The sequence below is a fragment of the Fringilla coelebs genome (genome assembly GCF_963513975.1).
Source record: "Fringilla coelebs genome assembly, chromosome: 1".
Classification (NCBI taxonomy): domain Eukaryota; kingdom Metazoa; phylum Chordata; class Aves; order Passeriformes; family Fringillidae; genus Fringilla; species Fringilla coelebs.
The window spans coordinates 128,441,100-128,461,771 of NC_140028.1; the positions used below are offsets into that span (position 1 = coordinate 128,441,100).

The 20,672-nt window shown below is 41.4% G+C and overlaps 1 protein-coding gene across 1 annotated transcript in view; it reads right to left on the reverse strand.

The window, feature by feature from the left end:
• DYNC1I1 (dynein cytoplasmic 1 intermediate chain 1) overlaps nucleotides 1–20,672 on the reverse strand; it is a 185,174-nt gene that overhangs the window by 46,839 nt on the left and 117,663 nt on the right. Inside the window, exon 11 of the mRNA XM_084215717.1 lies at nucleotides 904–1,050. Coding sequence (XP_084071843.1) covers nucleotides 904–1,050 — 147 coding nt within the window. The remainder of the gene's footprint in view (nucleotides 1–903; nucleotides 1,051–20,672) is intronic.

A 20,672-nucleotide genomic window follows, 5' to 3' on the forward strand; every position in this document is an offset into this window, starting at 1 on the left:
ACTCTGGAGGAGGAGAATGCACAAGGTGTGTGTGCAGGATGGCTGGATGTCAGTGCCATAGCAGAGTGAGGACACTTTAGCAGGCAACCCACGCTTGTTTCTTCCTCCAGCACAAGATGAGTACTTTGCAGTGTAAGAGACTCTCTTATCACAGACATGTATCATCCTTGTATCACAGATGAAGTCTCCTCTTTCTCAGGCATTTTGTGTGACTGCTCTGCCCATTTATCTCCCAGACATCACTAGAGCGCATTGCCACCATCAATAATTATCTGTAAGTACCTGTGTGTGTCAGCAAAAGGCTCTCCTGCATCATTCCATTGAAACAAACTCTCCCTCAGTGCGCAAACTCTGCCCTGTGGCCCTGTCTGGAGCAGAAGACCACGGCAGGGATTTATGCATTGCTCTATTACAAAACAGAAGCAGATTGCCCCACTTTTTCTGAGGTCACCAGTGTCTGCTTTTAGGAATCCACTATGAGACCCTCATAGGTGCCTAATCTGGTTCAAAGGAGAAGTTTGTGTGCACCAAAACAACAATAATGACTCCAGTTGCCTGCCATGTCGGACTGAGAGACATACAGCCTCCACAGCGGTCTGGCTCTCTTTACAGACAATGGGGACAAGGATTACAGTGCCAGTGTGCTGGCACATAGGTGCCTCATTCAAGTGTTGTACTCAATCCTGCCTTCATCCTTGGAAAGGAGAATAATATCCTGACTTGATTGTACAGCGTGTCATGATCAAACACTTACAAGAGGTGGTTGTTCATGTCTCAGATCTACTTTTTTCCCTTGTTCTGTTTTCATCTGTGTGGCAACTAGCATTGTAGACACAACTAGGCAGCTGCCTTTCCCTGCTGACCATCTCCTCTAAGGAAAGAGGAGGTGATTTGTATCCTTACCGTGTGAGCAGCAGCCGACAGGGGAGTTCTCTGAACTGGAGTGCGCCTGTGGCTGCGGTTATCCCACAGCACAATCTGGCCAGAGTATGTTCCGCCGACGACCAGGTTTGGGTGAAAGCGGGCAAAACAGACTGACATCACGGAGGACTGGAGGAAAAGAGGTAGAGAAGAGAGGGGTTACATGGTCAGCTACCTTCAGTTCTCTCCCTAGTGAAGCATACTGTAATTAGCATCTTGCATTTTAGGAATCACTGTATGAACTTTATTCATACTCTTTGCACACTAGTAATTCTACTAAAGCAACAGGACACATGCAAAGAACCAACTTTGACCCTAAAATGTGTTGTCCCATTGGTCCCATGGAAAATATAGGATGAGTCTGAGCATGATCCTAATAACCTGAGATAACCTCTCCATGACAGTGATGTTAAAGTGCTTAATTTCTTCTCCAGAAGTGAGAACTTCAACTAACCAGATGCCAGCTAAACAGAGAATGGCATCCTGGTCCATGACATCCCATCAGGGAGAACTCTTCCCCTCTTTCTCCTCTAAGTTTTAACTCAGGCAGCTTGAGACAAACCTGTGAAAAAAACCCTCAAAAGTCCACCTCAAGGTGTGCTGTTTTGAGAGCATCAGCTGACAAGCTGTGTCTCATTGTTGGATCAATGACTGATTCCTCTGCTACCAAGGTCTTCTAACAACAAAGGGAACTACACTGTTTAAGCAGAACTGAGTTTTTCCTCCTGAGTTTTTCCATCCTAACAGCAGCTGAGTTATCTTTGTGTATTTTCTTTAGCTGGGGATGCTTAGGAGCCAGACTGGTGTGATGGGTACCCTGGCTCCCTGGTAGAGTGCCCCACAAGTCAGTATAGAGACTGTTATCTATCCCAACTACCACTTTTCAATGTCTTTAAAATAACACAACAGCTGAAGTCCTCAAGGGAACAGTCCCCAGACCTTCATGCACTAACAAGCTACAGCCAAGAGCAAGAAGCAGTAGCCTTCAAGTCTTCCATGCTCTTCTTAAATATTTCCCATTTTTATATAATTGGTCCTGGATGTTATGCCTTTATTTTATACAAATATTTTTTTTATATTTTAATGACTGGATATTGTCAAGTGTTGGTACTCCTATGTGGGAACACACTTTACTCAATGACTAAATTACCTTATTTGATTTGCATAAAAAGCATGGCAGACATTTCAGTAAACTTTGCTGAATTAGGAGCACTGGAGCTGCCAAGCTGAACTAGACCCAGTGTCTACCTAGGTAATGGTCCTGTCTCTGGGAGAAGTGGATGGGATTGTAAAACCTTTGACACGGGCAGATGTGTTGCTTCCTTTTCCTACTGCTCCTCATGATGATTTCTAGTGGCTAGAGACTGAATTGAACTCATGAGAGACTTGAAACCCCTTCTGATAGGGCTAGAATTAAGTATGATAACTCTTGATGTCTATAACTAGGTTATTAAGATTAAAGTAAAATGGTGAGTTTAAACAGTTTTTGCAGAATTCATGTGGCTGCCTGATATCAATTGTTTAAAGCCATATTATATACTAAGTTAACTAAATAGGCATACTTAGAGCATTCAGCAGTATATTCATTACTGGGTTTTTTGACCTAATAAGATAATCAAGACAATGAAAAAAGCTGCCATTACCTTTTTTCTTCTCCACTCTCTCTGGATCGTTCTGGCTTTTCTCTTGACATCTTTATACTTTCCCCTCTTGACTAACACTTCTGCATACATTTCTCTTTTGTTATATAATCTAGCACCTAATGACTAGATAAATAATGTACATAAATGCCAATTTAAGTCGGTATCTAAGTGCTTGAGCACAGCAATTCCATTATGGTCAGTCATAGCAATGAGAGGTAGCTTCCAAACACCATTTCCAAAGGACCTAGCTCTACAGAAAAGAAACTCCACCCCTAAGGAACAGGATGTTGGTGCTGTTAAGAGGGGTTTAAGACTCAGCTACACTGCAGCTGCCATCCAGTTTCCACAGATTCCCCCCACGTTATAATTAAAACGACCCTAGAGCACATGTTCTACATTTTATCTCTTTGTTTAATGGCTTCGTGAGTTGTTTTAATCAACCCCTCTCATTCCTTATAACTAAGCTGACAGATATTCTTACATGAAGTGAAATAGCCAGATGATTTTAAAATAGTACAGCTCCACCACTGGGTACACCCCACAGCAGCTACAAGGCTCCACATGTATTTTAAGAAACCCCAATTCAAACAGTCATTCCACAACAAAGTTCCCAAGTTTGTCCCAAACAAACTTGGGAGACTCTGAAGCAGGGCAAAGAAGCCAAGTGGACAGTGTATTTTTAAAAGTTCTGCTTTCATGGTTAGCATGTTTTTGCATTTAGGATGCCAGAATACAGTTGAATGGTCAGGATATAAACTGCTAAAGTGTGTTTTTCATAAAGTTCAAAAATAACCTACAGACATGACACGGGCTTGAGCTCGCTGCACGGCTTCTAGTTTTACATCTCCCTCCAAAGCAGCTTGCAGGCTTCAAAAGGTGAAATGTTCACATCTTTTTAATTATGTCAGTATTATTTTTCTATCCAATAAAAAATTCTGTCAAATATTAGAATTTAACAATTTAAGGACTCCATTCCATAGCACTTAATACAGTGATTATTTTCTTAAAATTAATGGCAGTGCTCAGATGAGTAAGGGCTGTAAGATTAAGCCCATTCATTTAACAACTTGAAAAGCATTCATTTCTTAGTCTTAATGGGAGAGAGTGGCTGACAGGTCTCCAGTCTGTCTGAACAGCTCTGTGCTCAAGGACAGCAGCAGAAACCATTCCCTGTAAGCCTCTTCTGCCCCCAGGCTGCCTCTTGTTTGCCTGTTCAAGTAGTCTTGCTCCTCTGAAACAGCTTTGCCACTGACTTCAAAGGGGGAGGAACCAGCACATGGTCAGGTTTTTAAAATAACTGCATATCCTCGGTTGCACTTCTGCCACACCCTTCTAGGGAAATCTCATGGCACTTTCCAAGAGCAATGGTGAAGCTTCCCAGTTTTTCAGCTAGGGATATTTTATACTGTAGGTGCTTAGTTACCTGTTGCAGAGGACAGAAGCAGCTAGTTTCACAGCATATGGCAACAGCACATAAATAAATGTAGGAGGAATCATGTCAGAAGGAATTCCACAGGGAGATTAGTATTCACAGCAGAAAAGCAGCATTTAAGGCTAGGAGATTCCCAGCATTATCTTTTTATGGATGCCACAAAGCATCAGTCTAACCAACTGTCAGGACCCACAAGAGACAGGCAGAATCGCAGTGTCTGGTCATCTGCATTCTTCTGAATTGCACTGTGCAATCATTTCAGTATTTACTTCAGCCTAATGCTCAGGTGTTTTCTCCCTCTATGCAAATACAGCCTACTGGATTTTACTTTTTCTGTCTCTCCTTAGTTTTCTCAGTGGCCTTACTAAAGTATTTCTGGTGCTTCTGGCACTGTGATCTTCCACTCAGATGTTGTACTTTTAGTGGGGCCACAATACTGGTACTGCTGCCTCCCCCCCGTGCATGCTCTGCCTCTCTGTGGAGCCAGGCAGATCTCCAAGGGCCATAGGGGGAAACCCGAGTCAGTTCCATGTGGGAGCACTACCCAAGCATAAGAGACAGCTCAGGCTGCTAAACCTGGGGATTTTGCCTGGCAGACAGGCAGGCGATCCTGCTTCTCAAATGCTAAAGATTCTCTTCCCAGCTGCTGCAAGAACTGCGCTGAAAACATAATTAAGAAACAAAACATGAGATGTCCGTGCTCTTGTTACAGCAAAGAGCGGGCTGGGCCTCACAAACAGAAGCACTGTCCAGGCTTGGAGGGGTCTGCAGCCGGGGGAAGGAAGGCAGCACCCTTTGCCTCTCCTTGGTGGGGGGGTCCGGTCATCTCAGCCCGTGGGGAGGAGCACTGTGGAGCACGGCTCCACACCGTAACCTTTTGTTCATCAGTCCTGCTCTGCCTCCCTGTGCCTGCCCTCCCTCCTTCCCCACTAATGCACTGATCCAAACAGGCCCCCAGCCCTCTTCAAGTGGCTGGCAAAGCTGTTTTTTATTTTAGGAGCTTAATACAGCCCAGATTTGGATTAATGATGGCATATCCCGTCAACCACAGGTACACGTGCTTGGGACAGACAGTCATTTAGCTTCTCCCTGCTGAGAAGCCTGACCTCAGTACCCACATGTGATGTGTGCAAGGCCCTGGAGACTCAGCTGTCTCTGCTCATGTCCATACGCTCCGATGGCACTCTGCCCAGCCACCAGTCAAACAAGTTCACAAAGACCTGGGTGCTAAATAATAATAACTCTCAATAGGCAGCGACTACTGCCTTCAGCCAGAACTCTTCTGCAGGAAACCACCCCCGGAGCCAGCATTGCCATGCTGGTGCCATATGCCTATGCCTGACACCAGATGTATCTCAAAACAATACTTTGTCAGTGGGAAGAAGCAATCCGAGGAGTTCACAGGGATTTCTAGGCTCCAGAAGACCAGGTTATATTGCAGCAGGCTCTCAGGAAGCTCCTGGGTGGATTTTCTAGCTGAGCACATGCATGTGCATGTAGTGCACGTGAAAAAGCACTACCATCAGTGGCATGCTGCCGTGGGTCACCGACACAGACAACTGCGGGCAATGAAATCAACTGCATCTGAGTTCATAGAATCATAGAATATGCTGAGCTGGAAGGGACCCATCAGGATCATCGAGTCCAACTCCTGCACAGGACCCATTAAGAATCACCATGTGCTGAGAGCCTTGTCCAAACACTTCTTGAACTCTGTCAGGCTTGGTGCTGTAGCACTTTCCTGGGGAAGCTTGTTCCAGTGCTGAACCACTCTCTGAGTGAAAAATCTTCTCCTGATATCCAACATAAATCCCTCCTGATGAACCTTTATGCCATTTTCCTGAGTTCTGTCACTGGTTATCACAGAGAAGAGATCAGTACCTGTCCCTCCTCTATCCCCTCATTAGGAAGTTGTAACTGCAATGAGGTCTCGCCTCAATCTTCTCCGGGCTGAACAGACCTAGTGACCTCAGCTGCTCCTCACATGGCTTCCCCTCAGGGCCCTTCAGCATCCTTGTGGTCTTCCTTTGGACAGTCTTAATAGTTTAATGTCCTTTTTATATTGTGACACCCAAAATGTGCACACATTATTCAAGGTGAGGCTGCCCCAGAGCAGAGCAGGACAATCTCCTCCCTTGCCTGGCTGGTGATTCTGTGCCTGATACACCCCAGACACAGCTCAGCTGAAGTGGCAGATCCTTTTCTGTGCTTGAGGGACTGAGAGTAGAGAGAGAAAGCTGTGGTAGTGCTCCTTAGCTAGAACCATGAACAGGTGCTGTACTCATAGTACTTCATGCATAGGAACTGAGGAACAGGGGCTGAACCACTGATCACATATGTCTGCACTCCCGAGGAATAAATAAAGAGGAAGGCCAGAAGTACACATGCAACTTACTCGTAACCTTTTGTTCTCAGTCCTGCTCATCAAGAGCAGCATTTACAGTTTCTAAGCACTCACAGTCCCTCTGAGAGCTGCCCAACCTTCTTCTGACCAGGCAATCAGGAGACCTTTTCACTCCTCCATTGCTATACACACATATATCTGGTCCCCTACACCACAGGGAAGATATACTTCAACTGCAAATGTGGATTAAAACCATCATCTGGAAATATAATAGAAACTGAATTATTAAATAAAGCCCTTTTTTCATGACCAGTCATGGACTGAGAATAACCATGGAAGGGAGCAGTATCGGATCTGAGCACTTTCTCTGGTTTAGGGACATTTCTCTGTTTTTGCACCACAAAAGGTGCAAGATATCTTGAAAGAGGCAACTTCAGGTGACTTTGCTCTGGCTACTGAGATACCTGGTATTGTACACTGAAATAGAGCCTGTGCTCCCTCCCAGAGTCCTGTTTATTTTTAGTACCTGCTATTGTGAGTTTGGATATTTCTGTGTTTCATATAACTGTCCAAGTATAATTAGTAGTAATAAGAAAACAGCAGAGAGAATAGGAACAGAATTTCAGCTGGTTTTGAAATTAAATTTGAAAAGGAAGTTAAAACATGATTTATGTGCACAAAAACCTGTACCAAAGAGGTAACCTCTTAATTCTAAAAGCTTCAAATTCCAAGACTTCTGCTCCCCTCCAACTGTCTTCCTATTAAACTATGAAACAACATCTGAAAGGTTTTGTGCTGGAGAGTATTTGCGGTACCATACAAGATTCGTCTCTACTAAAAATAAAATAAAAGCAGTTGACATCCTTCACATATTAAAAAATAAATAAATAAAACCAAACAAACACTTCTTCAAACCAAATGTCAGAAATCTGTTTAATTAAAAAAAGGAAGTTTATACTTGGTTATGGTGTGTGTCGACATCTACCCCTTTGATTTACAAGAGTATGGAGGGGAAAGAACAGATTGCTTTATTCAAGAGAAAGAAAGGAGGGAGGGGGCCCAGTGTGACAGGAAAGAGTGTAGGCTGTATTAACTTCAGTGCTTGTTAAAACATGAAGGATTAATGGTAGAAAGGGAGGGAAGAATTGTGAATGTCTCCAGTTTAGGATCTTCAAAAATGTTTGGGGATTCTAAGAATGTCTCACCAGACCACATGAAAGCTGTACAGAGAGACTCAGCCACACGACTGCTCTAAATCCAAAGCTGGTATTGCTCCACTTATACCATCAAACCAATGGAGCTGAAATGTAGCCACAAATTAAATTTATTTTTATTGAAAAAGTACTAAGTCCTTAAAAATAAGGAAAAGAGTATGTCAGGAAATGCAGCCTTTCTTAGCTGAGTTTACAGGGTAGGTAACTCTGGCATCTAACCTCAGTGCTGACATCTGAGCATTGCAGTCGAATCAGACACTCTGCCCAAGTCTGCAGAAAGGCAATATCCAGCCTTATGACTTCATTTTAAATAGAGCAGAAAGCTGGAGCTTTCTGCTTTCATCTCTGTAACTGCAGGTTCAGCCCATGTAACTACAGGAGAAAAATAATCAGGAGAAAAGTTACCAAGCTGCCTTTGCAAATGGGAATCTACGCTTCAGCCCTTCTGCAAAGTGCATTTGCTGTTATTATTAATTCAGCAGGGTCATGGTGACTTGGAAAAACAGCAAAACTGATTGCTGCATTGCAAATGCAGATAATCCTGACACTTCTCAAATTTAATACGGGGAGATCCTGTGTGCCTTTATCCGTGACTGCAGCAAGGAGTCAATTCAGTAACCCTGAATTACTGCACACACATGCAAGCCTGAGAATACAGTCTTTGCTGAGCATCATACTGTCTTTGTTAGACTAATGATGAGATGATTAAGGCCTGGAGAAATAAGGAGTAATTTCATAACAACAGCACATCAAAATAAAGTTTTCTTTCCCCCCTACTTCTTAGATGCTAAGTACCCAAATATGTTTGTTTTCTCTGATTAGGACCTGGCTGCTTATCAGATCTCAGGGCCAAACAACTAATGTCCATGTGCTTGCATGTTGGAGAAGCAAGCACTTCCTTGGTTCGTCTATTTTATTTAGGTCATGATACTCTACAGTTATTCACCAGCACTCTTAACAGTTTTGATTGAATTATTGGCAAGCTTGAAGTGATGGGTGTACACCACCCTTTCAGACCTGGAGCCTGAGGGCATGTGTCTCTGGGTGGAGCGCAGAGACCTTCTGCCGTCCCCGCTCATTCCACAGGCTGGCCACAATTTGGAGCAGATGGTAAGTGTCAGCTTGAGCATGGCAGTCTGGCATGCAGCCTGCATGCAGCAGGGCTCACTGGTTTCAGCTCAGCATTAGCCAAAGGCTTCTGGACCGGAGCTGCTCGACATGTAGGGTCATGGTGACACTGCCTGCCAACACTGCTAGGTATTGCTGCAAGTTTTGTGGCACAGAGACTACTTTATTATGATGGGTTTGTAACAAAATCCCTACTAAGGCATCTCAGTCTGATGAAGGCCTCTAGAATTGAGCAAACAATAGCATTACCTGAATAATTTACTTGGTGCAATGGTTAGAAATGCCAGATAAGCATCTTATTTTAAGCACTGCAAATGAAATCAGACCTAGAGAGGCCCATACTCAAAACATCATGCAAACCAAAGCCTTCTGGAAGTGCTGCAGTTAGCCAAGTCCTAAAGTGTCTCTGAAGGTGAAGCCACTTCTATTTACTAGCAATTACCTGGGGAACCTGGCTGTGAGGGACAAATCCAGGAATTTGTCACTCTTCCTGAATTACTTCTGCATATTATCTCTCTGATATTATCTGATATAGAACACAGGTGTAATCTTGGCAGTCAGCCCCATGCTCATGAAGTGCCCCAGACATTTGTCTCAAGACTTAAACTTCTTAATGCTGCACACTTCTCCAGGCAGAATCTCCTTCCTGCTGGAACCAGGGCCAGGCCTCAGGAGTGAGGTGTAAGAGTCCCTATCCAGAGGTGTTCCCATCTATCACTATGCAGAAGTAGATCTCCCAAAGACTGAGCTGAGGCTGGGATTTTGGTGTCCGGGACTCTCCTCCTCACAGTGATAGCACAACAGGTAATCACTTGATGGCAAGTCCTGGAAATACCAGAGTTGGACTTTAGAGAGCCCACAGAGGTAGCAAATTCCAGATCTGGAGAACAGGAATAGAAAAACAAGTTATTCTCATGCTCTGGGGATGGTTTTGTGGTTTCTATGGCAGCAGTTCCTCAAACCAATGGGTCTGATCAACCAAACTAAGTGAAGCCACATATGAATTAGAAACCAGTACAGATGCTGCAAGAACAATTATCTACAACCCAGCCTGTGAAGTTGGGTGTAGTAGTCACAGCTGCTTTTAAGAGAGTCACAGGTAATTCTCAAGTGCAGCACTGAGTCCAAACCCCCACAAGAAATACAAAGGCCATGAGAACCAAGGCACAGTCAGAAGATCAAACATATTGAACCAAGAACACTTTAAAGCCCCAGACGAGGAAAGAACTTAGTAAGTCCATCTTTTCTCAGAAGTCCATGAACTTAATTGTAATTAATTCTTCTAAGTTCTCCATTATTTTAATGACTCAAAAGCCTGCTTACAGCCAAGCAAATTGGTAAGTGCTTTCCTAAACAAGCAATTTTTTAATTCAGGCCTTCTGAAAGCAAATGACCTTCATTCTGTGAGGAAAGAAGGACACCCTCATGTTCAGATGGTCCTGGGAAGACTCCATAGACTTAGAGACAGACTCAACAGCAGACTTCTACATCAATATCAGACAGGGAAGGGAAAACAAGTGTGAGATGTCAGAGACAGACTCACTGAATTGCCAGTGTTGGGAGGTACATCTAGAGATTGTCTAGTCCAACCCCTTGGTCAGAGCAGGATCAGCTGGAGCAGATTGTTGTTGGCTGTGTGTGGCTGGTTTTGACTATCTCCATGGATGGAGACCCCACTGCCAGCTCGTGTTGAGTTTCTCATCAACGAACCCCCCAAGTCCTTCCCCTCAGGGCTGCTCTCAATCCCTTCTCTGTCCAGCCTGTATTTGTGCTTATTGCCTCTCCCCAGGTGCAGGACCTTGCACTTGGCCTTGTTGAACTTCATGAGACTCACATCGCCCACCTCTCAAGCCCATGACAGTCCCTCTGGATGGCATCCCTTCCCTCCAGTGTGCCAGCTGAGCCACACAGCTGGGTGTGGTCAGTGAACACGCTGGGGGTGCTTTAACCCCACTGTCCATGTGTCTGACAAAGATGTTAAACAGCGCTGTCCCAACCCTGACACCTGGGGACACCATCTGTCACTGGTCACCCCTTGGACACTGAGCCATTGACCATAACTCTTTGAGTGCAACCATCCAGCCAATTCCTTATTCACTGATGTTCCATCCATCAAATCCGTCTCTCCACTTCAGAGACACGGATGTTGGGCACAACAAGGTGAAATGCTCTGCACAAGTCCAGATAGATGATGTCAGTCATATGAAGACTAATAGGCTTTTATATTTGCCCAAATCCATCACTTCCACTGATGTACCTTTTATAAGCAGTGTCACTATGTAATTGGAAATAATTAAAAATTAATTTAACATTGAACATAAATGTGGAGAGTGAGAGACTGAGAGGCACAAATAAACAGCTATCTAGGGGAAACACAGAAGATACCGCAGGCAAGTCTGTATGTAAGAATGAGGGTGGAAACATTAGTTGTTTTCACACTGTTCCTTTCTCCTACAGTAAATTACTGTAGAGTAATTTACACCCTCATTCTAGTATCAGTAGCCTGATTCTGCACCCATCGAGCATTAGGAAGCAGCTAAGATTGCAGAGGAATAAATGAAACCCATTATATACAATTTTTAATTCCCCTTTCTCCAAACAAACCTTAGTTTTCTGAAATTTCACATCCTGTTTTTGTTACCTGCAAGGCTATGCTGCTTGGTTTCTAAAATTTTTTTCCATAAGTAGTCTTGTAAAGGAGGAAGGATTGAGATAAGTGTTTTCCAGTCTCAGGGTGAAAGCCTTAGTAACACTAAATCAGCATAGTTACACCATCTGCAATTGCTGACTCTGGAGTATCAGAGGACCACCTTTTGCTCAAAAACCAGCATCCCTGGGTCATTCACACACACCAGTGGTGGGACATTTCATAATGCATCCTTATCCTTCCAGGAAGAATGGATTTATCCCAGAAAACTCATGCTAGTAGTTCTGCACAACTCCAGTCCAAATTTGGCTTGGTAAATTTATTTAATAGACCAATAGATGTAAACATGAGATAGTAAATGTTAAGCACATTTTTTCCCCCCGTGAAATGACTGGTGATTTAGGATATGTTCATGAACAATATGGAACTGAAGTGGGATTGATATTTTTCTTAACTACTGAACAGTGTTATAAGAGCAATCAAATGATTTAATCACAGGTCCTAAAGCACTCTGGCACATTTTGTCGTAGAGATAATGCAAACACTCTGATCTCTCCAATATGACAAATTGTTAAAAGCATATTGCTTCTTGTATTTAGGACATTTGCTTGTCATTTTATGCTAAAATAAATGTACTTTAACTTTTCTTTCTCTTTGCCCCATGGGAAACATCTTCTAAGGATAATATCAGTATCTCAGCCACGTGGCACGTGCTTCTGCTTTCCCTTTGTGGGAAGCCAGGAGTGTTAATCATCATTAAATCAATGTTGTCCATATACAAAAGTTCTTTTTAAGGAAGCACTTGTCAGTCATTCAGCCATGGGGGCAGAGGGCGGAAAACTGTTGATTTTAGACTTAAGGCCGTGGACAGTTTTATCCTGGGCTGTAATGATGGATTTCTTGGTTTCTGGGGCCTTTTGCAGCAATTTAGAAGAGTAACTGTTTTATATTTTGTGCCAGGTAACACAAAAAGAGGCTTCACTCCTCACATAGAGCTCCCACAGAGACAAAAATCATGAGGTGAAATAATTTTCTTGAATTTGGACCAAATGTACTCTTCATTGCAAGTAGTTTGCACTGAGAACAGTTACATAACCCAAACAGAAAAGTCATGCCTATGGCTGTTTATCCATCATTTGCTGTGCAGCTAGGGAATTGCATGGTATTTTACATCCTTTATGGAAAAAAATTTGGTGGAAGTATCTCAGTGACTTATTGATTTCACATTTGATCCTGCATTCCTTGTTCACCGAAAAGCCTTTTAGCAATGGGAGTTTCAAATATACAAAAAATATTTAAAATGTAATGTTCATATCAACAAAGGAAAATTGTGTTCTTTTTTCCCTTCCTTCCTTTTTACACTAGGTTATGTTGAAATGTAACCAAATCAACAACTTCTAAACTATAAAACAACCCCAGGAACAATTGCAGCATTTGGTGACTTTTTTTCTCTGCAATTTTGGGATAGTGTGGCAAATCTGCATTTTTTTATCAACAGAGATTTTCAAAATTCTCAGTTGAACGAATAATGTCATGTGTTTGTAAGTATCAATAATCTAAGCCATCTGCAAAGGAATGGTTTTGCAAAGGCATCTCTTTCAGGACACTGTGGATTTTGTCACTGCTTGAGGTTTTGGCAAACCATCAATATCACTATAATTTTCTCCTAAGAAATATAGTTTTTTACTGAGGGTTTTTTTTTTTTTTCCCCTTAGCTAGCTAAAGTTTAAAAATATTGCATGTCTAACTCGGCAAAATCAAAAGTTAGGCTTTCTCTGAATTGCATATTAGATGCCAGTAATTCAGAAAGGTATAAAGCAAGTTATCAGTGAAATAAAGAAACTTAAAAAAAAAAAATTGAACGCTCACTGTATCAAGTAGCCAACATATTCTTTCTATTTGGTCTGAAAGGAGGACTGTGGAACTTAAGGAAGAGAAACAGCGTCTTTAAGTACAGGTTCATTACAAATCTCTATTTTCACACTTGCAAAGAGCACAATGCTAGTGCTAGTAGTGACAGTGTATCATTTAAGTGTATGATATCTAACCCCCTACAAAAAAAGGCTTAGATGTGAGAACCGCCTGAAATTTTCTATGCAAGACAAGCAAAGTTGTCACTTTCTAATTATTTGATTCATAATTGAAATCTCAGTTTCAAATGAGGAAGACAATCTGTGTTAAGCCTTGCTCTAAGCAAAGGAGCATTCTGTTGCTAGCAGACTTTGTATGTATAAACACAGTTCTCAAATAATTCAGAATGTTAACTACTAATAGGGGAACTACACCCACCTTTTGTAATAGCAGTCATTTCACAGACTGACATGGCTACAATTATTTTGTTATACAAATTGGCCTTGATGGGTGTGTCGCTCTTCAGGGTTCTGTACAAGCCAGCAAGAGATCCAAGTCATTATGGAAAAATCAGCTTACAAAGGGTTTGTAAAGATACAGTTAAAACCCAAGGGAAGGTACGCAACTTCGCGACATCCCTTTAGTCTAAATAACGATGTTTATTTGCTCTCTGACCTTGCCTGGAAGAAGGTTTTCTTCCCCCACTCTTGTTATGAAAAATATAATGATTTGAGTTTTGTGGAAATAAGTCAGGTTGAAGAGATTTTAGGACTGAAAGGTGAAGGGCTATGTAGAAAACATGGCATACTTGGTTTTGAAGTGCAGATGCTAGTAGATTCCGTGCTAACAGCTGGGGCATTTCAGCAGTAAAGCAGGACTGGTGATTTCGGAACTGGCTAAGATACTGTGGCACCCGAGCCAGAATATACATTTTCACATTTTCACTGACTGTTCTGTCCTTCCCAGTTTAAATGTCTTTGGCCAGAGATAGGAGACCCTGTCCTTTGTACATGGGGTCCTCTTTGTACCCCTCTACAAATCTGCTGCGTGCAGGGCTCTCCTCTCACCTAAGACACCAAAACCCATTTTCCAAGTACTACACTTAGCCTTCAGATGTGTAATTCCTACTGACTCACACACAGTCTCTCCACAAGTATTGGGGCACTAATCTTAGGCCAAATGATAGATATTTTTAATTAACAAAGGCTGGAAGTGGTGTAGCCTCCAATGGGAGGAGGAAAAAACCACAACTGGTATCAGCTGAGGACAGAGAGAAGAATCCAAAACCAAAGCCTAAGAGACAAGACGTGGGCTCTCGCTTACTGACATCTTCATGGCACAAATTGTGCTCTGTATTTCCACATTCTAAACAGAAACATGGCAGAGGACAGAAGTTTTGAAACAGGAACAGAGTAAGTATGTCCTTCTATCACAAGTTGTAGCTGAAACTCTTCTTCTCCCCCAGTCATACAGTTAGAATTAGAACTTCTCCCAAAATGTAATTCAAAATGGCACAAATATGCATCTGCATTAATTATTACAGTGTGCAGATAACCACATCGACACAAATGTAAGAGCAACAGAGCGTCCCAGAGAAAAGGCACATCAGAGCTTTACACAGCTCCACCAAGATCATCCTACCAATGATGCACAGCAGGAAACAAAACTGAAATGAAAAGAAAACAGCACCTTTATCTCTGAAGAAGCCCCCCTTGGTATGATTGACAACATTTGGGTATGTGTTACAAAAGTCGGCAACAAATTTGGGAGCCTGGGTGCTGAAGTATTCCCACTATGACAGCTGTCTCAGTATCTTCACAGGCAGACAGTCAGAGGCCCATTTACCAGTGAACTGCTATGAAAAAAGGAGGAATCTGATTCATGTTTAGGATCATAGGGTTATGGGGAAACTCAGGCTGGAAAAAACTTTCTCTTCCAAAGAAGGGGTTTGTGGTTTTTTTTGGGAAAATTTGCAGTCAGCTCAGAACCGCATGTCTTCTCTGACATTTACAGCCCTTTAAGGACTGATCACAGGTACCCTCTCTCACTAGAAACTGAGGAATTAGGTAAGTCAGCTTTGGAACTGGACATGCTGGATTTTTGGACTGATTTTACTTAGGAAAGTTTGTGAAGCTTAGAGAGAGTTCTGGGTCTTTCATTTCTTGTACATCTCTGAAGAACTGAATCCTTGCTTGAAACTTAGTGCTTACAAGGTGAGGAAGTTTTTGTGGACAAGCACAAATATAAGAGAAAATTTTCTTAATTTTTAAAGTATTCCAGTCATACTTTCTGGACTTTGCTAAACTTCTTGTAGTATTTCTTTTCTTTAGAAGCTCTGGAGGGACTGAGCTCTAGTCTGGCCGCCACAGAGGAGGAAACTCAAGGACAAGAGGAAAAGGAGGATATTAGTCATTCAGGCTTTTACCTCAGCCTGTTCCACACACAAGTCTTGTGGATTTGGGTGTCCAGCACCTTCAGAAGGCAGGCTGCTGGAGCAAAAGGCACATCTGAAGGAATTTATGTTGATTTTGAAAGAGCAGACAACAACAAAGAAACCAGATCAGGAAAAAAATAAGGCAACTCTGGCCAGTATCAGCCACTAAATATAGCCTTTCACTTACCTCAATGCATCTAATTCTAAGATATGCATTTATGACTCCATCCATTTAGTTGAAAAGAGAAAGACCACACCAGGATAAGCAATGAAGAGTGGTCAAACACATAACTTAATGGCAGTGTATGGAAGCCACTACAAAAAAGCTAGGGGAGAATGAAACATTTTGTGGTGCAGCTGAGTAGCTGATTTCTGTACCCAATCCACCAATATTTTCCAAGCATGGACATCTTTTCTTGAAATTAAAATAGAAAACACAAATCCCCTTTCCCACAAAAAACCTTACAGTTTGGTAAAAAAGATGGAACTAACCAAGTAAATCTGACTGCATAGCATTTTAGGAAAAGGACAGAAATAGCTGCAGCTATTGAAAGTCATATACTGCTGAAATATTTTTGTGATTATGCTAAAAGTTGATCTGACTGCTTGAAAGAACTCTTAAATGGTTACTGCTTCCTCAAAAAAAAGCTACTTCATATGTGCCCTCCTGCTAAAAAAATACACTGAATGTAGTTGCTTCTAAGTGTCAGATCTGTACTTCTCACTGCCCTTTTGAGACATTTGGAAAAGACATAGCTGACAAAGAGGAAATTAGAAGATCAGGAAATAATCCATAATAGATCAAGACTGTCAATGCAGTAATATTTTGTTTCTGTTATGATTAGATTGTGTGTAGTAAAGCAGAATTCTTTACAGCAAAAATGCAAAGTCCTCCAAATCAGAAAGTAACATTCAATTTGGTTTATTTGCACGAAACAAATATCTTTAGCTGTCTTCCTCCTCCACCCCTCCTCTCCTGAAATGATGGATGTTTGAGGCTGAGATCCAGATACCTCAACCAACTTTAATAACCCCTCTTCAGTTCCAGAAGAAAGGAAATGGTTGGTAATACCCTCAAGTCCCTTAGGTACACTGATGATTTCTTTTCCTTGTGAATTTTGTCTCTGCAGATCAGCTCTAACCCTATAAAGCTATGAGATGTGATAGAAGACCAGTGCTGTACACATGCTAATAGGCCCTGCTGAAAGAAGGGGTATAAAGTTCAGACCATTATTTGCTAGCCCATCTACTGCAAACTCTGAGTTCTCATTTGCCTCACAGGACCAGATATGTTGCTGCAAAGTTTCAGATACTTCTTCAGGTCATTCTGACTTAGAAAGCTTAGATCAGACCACCATGAAACAGAAACAACATCAGGGGCAAAGATGATGAGTAGTACAAATAATCCTCATAATTAATGGGTAGTGCAGATTTTTATTTGTATGTTCAAGGAAAAAACACATAAAGAACATAAAAGCACTTTCTGAAAAAGACACAAATATTGAGAAACATGGTTGGTGCTACTCTACCAATCAATGGTACAGGAGGGAATGTTCACATACAAGGCCAGCCCTGTGCATTGCAGAAATCAATACAGGATTGAGCACGTGTGGAGTCAGATCATCAATAACTGTGAGATACTATTTTTGTTTTTGTGACCCCCACCTAAACACAAACCAGCAGTAGCTGAGAAAAGCAATGTGAACCACTGCTTAAAATTCTCCCAACTAAACCAAGGGAGAGTCAATGTGATTTCCATGTTGTTCCTGGAATTCATTCCATCTCTGGATACTGCCAAACCAACCCAACTAGGCTTGAATCATCTGCATGGTTTCATAAAGTACTTCTGAAAGGCATGTGTCTTGCCTGTGGAATGCTCTGGATTACACCAAGAGTACGTGATGCTCCAGCATGGGGGACGAGGACATCCCCTGACTCTTCCCTCCAAAGATATTCCCAGTCTGCACTCTGCAGTATTAACTGCATGCTCAATTTATTTCTCACTACTTAAGGAAAGCATTGAGCATTCATTCCTTTGGCAAATGATATCATCCTCCCATTCCAGTTTTGCATCTGAGACAACAAATTTTGCTTGCATAGGAAAACAAATGAACAAATTGCCCAATCCCTCATTTTTCCCCGTTTTCCTATTTCCAACCTTGTGGTAAAGAAATGTACGATGAGCTACAGAGGAAAAAATCCGGGAGTCACAGCTAAAATACTGTCAGCACATAAAGCAGAAATATAAAAATCCAAAGAGGGGCAAAAATAAAACACATAGAAGAAAAAAAAACAATTCCATGGGAGGTAAGAGTAGAAGCCATCAGGACTGTTTTAGAAAGCATCTGATAGAGCACATGGCAGTACACATGAATTAATGAGCAAGTATGTCCACTTGGCTAATTGTAACTTTTCCTTTAATGAGTATTAACTAAAATTTAACCCAGTATTTGTAGCACAACACATTGTAGAGCTATGAAATTTACTACTACTTAAATTGCATTAATGAGACAACAACTTAAAATGACTTTAAATTGGGTAAGAATTTCATATTTACAGAATACACCATCCAATACACCACCCCTCACATTTGAGGACTGAAATCAAATGTTTTGCTGGCTGGAGTTAGGCAAAAACATTTTTGCCAGTAGATTTTTACGTCATTGTCTGTCATGGCTGAATTTTATTTGAAGCCCCTTGGTTCTGGCAATTTTTAGCATTTCACATTATCCTATCTAAGATTAAAAACAGTCTCAGAAAGAGGTAAAGAATATACAGAAATTCCAGGTATGCATCTAGATAATATATCAGGAAAGACAGGAAAAGATTAAGGGTTCTAGTTTCAAGAATTTACCAAATGTGCACAATTAGTATCTGAAGTTGTCCCTGCTGCAACTCCAGCCAGCTCTTTAGCTGTCCAGAGATGCTTTACAGATCTATCTCTATTGATGTTAGCAGAACTCCTGAGGTGAAATTTCTTAGAAGTTTCTCAGAAATGCCTTCATAAACCTATTTATTGATTTGGCTTCTCAGAAGTGGCTCACAAAAGCTCACTGACAGTCACACCTGAAATGAGTTTCTACTTTCTTGTGTCTTGCTCTCTGAGCTCCAAAAATTGAAAGGCAAAAGGTATATTAGTCAGCATCTTGTAGGACTTATTGAGACCACTTTTTATAGAAAGTCATTGGGAAGGAAAACAGAGGCCTATTGGGGAAATACACTGTATTTCCCCAACAAATTTCCACAGTACTATAAAAAGTACTGGGTTTGTCATATCTGGGCTACCCAGCTATAACAGTAAGGTGTGTGTTCATCTCTAGCTGTTGCCTGGACTGTTGTAAGGTCATTTATTTGATGAAACAAAATTTGGCCTCTTTCTCAGAAGGCCTAAAGAAATAACTGAATCAGGCCTGAATAAGGGAATGTTTCTCTAGCAAAATGGTAATATAAATGATATGGGGCTGACTAATTATACAGTTAGTTACCACTAACAGAATAACATGATGATCTGTAGAACTGAAATCCAGACTATGAGCTAAGATATTACTCTTTTCTTATTTTCCATCTGAGTCAGTTACAACAAAACCTGTGTTCAAGAGACCAAGTTGAATACTTTTTGCTTCCCCACTTAATCTCATGTGGGTATCCCAATCTGATCTGAAGATAAGCAGAAGATACTCCACATCAAAAGCCCTATAATGGTGGTTCAAAGACAGATCCAACTCATAATGGACTTGTAAAGCAAATTACTTATGGTCAGTTTGAAAGAAAAATAAATATTTCCCATGGGCAGAACTGATATTCTTTAGCTGACAGAGAATGAATCCAGGATACGTGTGCAAGCACAGTGTCATATATGTTTTTAAATTTACAGGTTTTAAGGTTCCAGTTCTAAAAGGGAGCACATTCAACAATGTGAGGATTAGACAGAAGCACAACCATGCCAAATACTTGGCCACCACTTACTTTGTCCTGTGTGTGTTTTTCTAATGGAGAGTGTAGCCTGTCTCATTGCTTTCAGTGCAGTATGTCATACCTCTTTTGTTTAAGTGTATCTAGACAGAACTTGAATGGAACAAATTGTTATGTCTTTAGTCAATCTTCCTCTGTCTACACAGGAGGGATAGCCTGAATCTGGTCATTATCTTGCAAAATAAACCTAGTTTAAGGATTATCCTTCCTAGAAATGTCATCTCTTCTCTTGGAAGTTTTGTTCAAAACATAAAGGTGTGTGTATATCACAGAAGAATCTGAACATAGGATCTGAGCTAAGACCTTAAGCAGTCTGAAAGGTCAATGCCAATTCGGCATTGGCTGCCTAATATGATACCCAGGAAAATAAAAGTCCTCTTTCAAAGGTAATACACACACACACACACACACACACACACACACACACACACATATTTATGTATATAAATCTGTATGGCATATTTTCAGGCCTAAACTCCTTGTGAAGTTGTTTTTCAGAATAGCAAATTAGAAAAATATGCCCAGAATTAAAGGTTACTTAATCGGGTTGAAGCAGCAACTCCAATTCCAGCAACTCCCTCCCACTATGTTACATCTGATAATGTACCCAAGTCCAAACATAAACTTAGTTCAAAAAGATGTTTGGTCCTCAAATGTAAAATGACACTTAGCTTACACAATTAGCCAGGTAATACATATCCTTCCAAGAGAAGCAATTTTTACCACAGAATTATCTGCATTTTACTAATCTCTGATTGTTAAGTTTTACTTGCTGAAACTTTTCCATATGGCTCTTTGAATACCACTGTCCTGTATTTAATTACCACAGAGGGATATTAATGAAGAGGTTTGAAATTTGGCCCAAGCCCTGTTCCAGAGTTTGGACAGTTTGATGGAGATAGAGGCAGTGAGCTGAACACTTCTGTCAATACGAGGCTGTGCCATTTCACACATAAAAGCAGTGGCAAAAGAGGATCAAACAGACATACAGAAATAAAACACTTAACTATTTTTGAATTGTCCATAAACTTCTAAGCCGGCATAATTTTAAAGTAGCACTGAGTGTAGTGAAACACTATTTTGCTG